Source organism: Arachis ipaensis, chromosome B09 (assembly GCF_000816755.2).
Source record: "Arachis ipaensis cultivar K30076 chromosome B09, Araip1.1, whole genome shotgun sequence".
Lineage (NCBI taxonomy): Eukaryota > Viridiplantae > Streptophyta > Magnoliopsida > Fabales > Fabaceae > Arachis > Arachis ipaensis.
This window is the reverse complement of record NC_029793.2, coordinates 145,455,143-145,459,233: the sequence shown is the minus strand read 5'-3', so window position 1 is coordinate 145,459,233 and position 4,091 is coordinate 145,455,143. Positions and strand designations below refer to the sequence as shown.

The window sequence follows — 4,091 nt, the reverse complement described above, 5'->3', positions numbered from 1 at the left end:
TATATCCTTAAACAATATAATTAATTTAGCTCTTTGTGCCCACACAATAATTTAACCTAATCCTTTTTCAGTTATACTCATACACCTTATATCAGAACTAACTTAAAGCAGTATTATCATTTTAATTGCCAAGTCATAGTAATAAATCGGGAATGAATCTTCTCAATTTTTTTTAATAATTGAGGGAGTAAAGTGTGATCTTATACCATTAATTTTATAAGTAAGACAAAAAATAAATATAAAAGAGAGAGCAATAAAGAATTAGAGATCACACTTTATACTCTCAATTTTTTTAACAATTAAGATAATCCATTCCCGTAATAAATCTTGATACTAATTACTAAGTGTGTTGATATTGACGCAACTGATTATCAATATATATCTTTTCCATATTGATGTGAATGTTGTAAAATCTCTTAACAATGGGTTAAGTTTGATGTATTATATATGGGAAAGTATGAGGAGACAATAGCTTTATTGTACAATGTGTACAATGGGGGTTTAATTGTAATTAAAATTAAATTATAGGTAGCTATTTAATTTTGAATTCTTTTTAATTTGAAATTTGAATTAAATTAGGATTACCCTCAGTTATAGAATCAAAACAACAAACCCCTCTCTCAATCCGCCATTACCTCCTTTCTCTCCATCGCTTCTTCTCTAACCAACCCTTGTCTCTCTTCTTCGTTTTCTCAACCCAGATCACCCCAACCATCACCCCCCAGCCAACCCACCACCGTCGCCCACCCTCTCTCTCTTCTCTTTCTTTCCTCTTTCCTCCATTTCTCCCTGCCTTGTTCGCTGCCCCACGCCCCTGTTCGCGTCTGCCAGCTCTGGCGAGCAACACCCCGGTGCAACCCAGCAGCGGCTAAGTTTTGTGCTGCTGCGACACCATCACTGTCCCGTTCTTCTTTCTCTCCTTCATCAACGCAGGTTTCATCCCTTTCCTTGTTCCCGGTTCTTTCTATTTTATTTATTTCATTGCTTTTAATTCTGGTTTCTGCATATAGATTAGGCTTAGGACTAGTTAATATCTGTTGCTAGATTGAATGTGTTTGCTGGCTGAATTTTATGGGTTGATTGCTACTTCCATTGAACTGAATGCTCTGTTTACACATGATGCACACCATATGCTCGATGAAATGCCTAAATAAAATCTGTATGTTTAATTCTTATGTATGTCCAGCATTTGATAAATTCTATTCTCATGAAGTATTATAATGATGTTTAAGCTTGAATTTTGTTATGCACTTGTTTGTGATTTTTTATCAAAACACCAATTTGGTTAAAAATTCAGATGTTATCAATTGTTTGGTATATTTTTAAGAAGTGCATACCATGTTTTATTGAGTGATTTGAATGAAATGGTTTATTCATGTTGGTTTTGAATATAAATGATCACATACATCATCACTCGTTCTTTGAAGTTCTTGAGCAATTAAAATTGGGTTTCATCAAAATTATTGCTTTTTGAACAAAGGGCTGTGTTTATGTGATTATTTTATACTCTTTGACATGAATAAGTGGGCTTCTTTATTATTGCCTTGATTATTTTCTTTGTGCTAATTTTGATTAACCCTTGCAAATTCAATACACAATTGCAATAACTAAGCTTTCCAGCCTCAATTCACATACACATGAATACGTAGCAAACCATGATGTCGTCGAGGGTGAGAAATCTAATATAGTGAGCAACCTTCGTTGAATGCATTGATAATGAATGGTTATTTTCATGTGAATTAGATGTTCATACTCAATGCAAGTGGCTTATTTATTTTTATGTTTAATGCTTACCCAAATGCATCATAAACATTCATGATTCAACCAAATTTATGAAGGTTTTATGTTCATGGTATGCTTTTATGTATGAGGAATTTGTATGTGTTAATTAAGCATGACATATTAATGTGACGCTGGATGAAACTAGGTCTTCCTTGGACTAACTTTTATTGGTATATGAGTTTATATGGTTTAATGTAAATTGCATGTATAAGCATGAGATTGTTGAATATGAAAAATAGCGAATGTTATTATCATTATTAAGATTTAATTTGATAATGAAAATTAAATAGCCAATAGTTAGTTATCAACGGATGGGCGCTGCATGTTCAGTTTGGAATATATATATGATTACACATGATAAACACTAAATGAATAAAAAGAACAACTCTAGTCACCATTGGCTCTGAAATCGATGTCTGGACTATGTTCTTGGTAGTTGTATCTACTGCATGTTCATGTATGTGATGTATAGTGACATTGTTTGTGCTGGTTAGTGAGGTTTCTTTTTTGGTCTATGTGCTTGGTAGAATGATTGACTTGATTTCTTTTTTATGGTTGCATTGTTTGTGCTGGTTAGTGAGGTTTCAGGCAAATGATATATACTAAGGATTTATCTTATTATTTTTTTTTTGGAATTGTAGGCCATGCAACTGTCGGATGTTATTAAGGTTGGAAGTGAAGAGATGGATCTTGGTTACGAGGTTTGGACTCTAGAGGTCGGTGCTCATGTTGGCCGCAATGAGCCCTACCAATTTGATGGGTTCATGTCTTTGTTAAACTCATTCGACAATAGTTAGTTTCTGTTGGACATGACTTTCAGTACGTAATTCATGTATTAGATACTATAGACAAAAACGATTATCTGGTCTGGAAAGAATGGGTTTATTTTAAAAAAAATTTGGATGTTCGTTTCTAAATATTAATGATGTTCACCGTTATTGTATCCATCCAGATGGTTAATTTATTAGACAAGATGGATGTTCATTCTGATTATATGATCTCACTTATTGATTACACGATTATCGCTACTTACAAATGTTGGATGTTCGTCTTTACATATAACTGGATGTTCAGACCGTGGTCACTATAGCGTCTATTCAGGACGCTTCATGAAATCTTGGCTTAATGTCAAAATTCAAGAACTCAATGCTTAACAAATTCAAGTCATTTGACTCTGGAAAAGTAAATATAAATCTCTAGATAAAGACAGGATGTTTGTTATAGTAAGAATCTAGATGGTTATTTTCACAGAAAAAATAGATGTTCACTTTCGCTGTAACATCTGTTCAAAATGCTTCATGGAAACTCGACTCAAGTTCAAATTTCAAGAACTCAAAGCTTAACAATTTCAAATCGTTCCACTTTGAAAAACTAAAGATAAATCCCTGAATAAAGACATAGTTAGACAGATGTTCACTTTAGCTAGAATAAGGATGGTTCTTTTCACAGAGAAAATGGATGTTCACTTTCATGCATTTTGTAGAATGTCATGCCTGAGTGAATGAAGACCAACATATTCACAAAATTACAAAAGGTAAAAGAGGGTCAACAATGCTAAGAATTCTCCCGATTTTCATGTCAACCATAATGCTAAACTGTTGCCTAGCTCAACTTTCCACCTTCTCAATCCAACAATCATCCACCATGGACACAAATCTTGGTTCCTTCAAGGTCCCACCAGCTTTTCTCCTTGTATTCCCAATTCTCTTCATCATGGTTCTTGCCCCCATGTACGACCACGCCATCCTCCCATTCGCAAGAAAAATAACCAGAACCGAAACTGGAATCACGCATTTACAAAGAATCGGAACAGTGTTGGTTCTTTCTATAGTGGCCATGGCAGTTGCCACGTTAGTCGAAACAAAGAGAAAGAAAATGGCGTTCATGGTCTAACGGATTCAACGGAGCCTCTTCCCATAACATTCTTGTGGGTGGCGTTACGGTACTTGTTTCTTGGCTCTGCTGATCTTTTCACTCTTACTGGGATGATGGAGTTCTTCTTCACTAAAGCGCCATGGAGCATGAGGTCTCTTGCAACCGCCCTTTCTTGGGCTTCTCTTGCCATGGGTTATTACTCCAGCACTGTTCTTGAGTCGGCGATGATGGATGTTGACTCCTCAGTAGACGGATGTTCAGCCGCGTGAGGAGCGATGGAGTTCCTTCCCGCAAGGGCGTAGGCGCGACGAAGCTGGGCGCTACAGCTCCGGTCGGAGGAATCGGAGGCTCCACGTCGCACAGGAGCGGATCGGTTGGCTACAGGTTGCTTCGTGGACAGCTGGGCGGTGGCTGGGGTGGGTGGGGTCTTGCCA

The 4,091-nt window shown here is 36.5% G+C and overlaps 1 protein-coding gene across 1 annotated transcript in view; it reads left to right on the top strand.

Moving 5' to 3' along the window:
• The window catches only part of LOC110266988, a 5,174-nt gene extending 2,325 nt beyond the window's left edge, over positions 1-2,849 (top strand). Inside the window, exons 2-3 of the mRNA XM_021112102.1 lie at positions 598-933; positions 2,424-2,849. Of these exons, the coding sequence (XP_020967761.1) occupies positions 598-933; positions 2,424-2,579 (492 nt within the window). The 3' untranslated portion in view covers positions 2,580-2,849. The remainder of the gene's footprint in view (positions 1-597; positions 934-2,423) is intronic.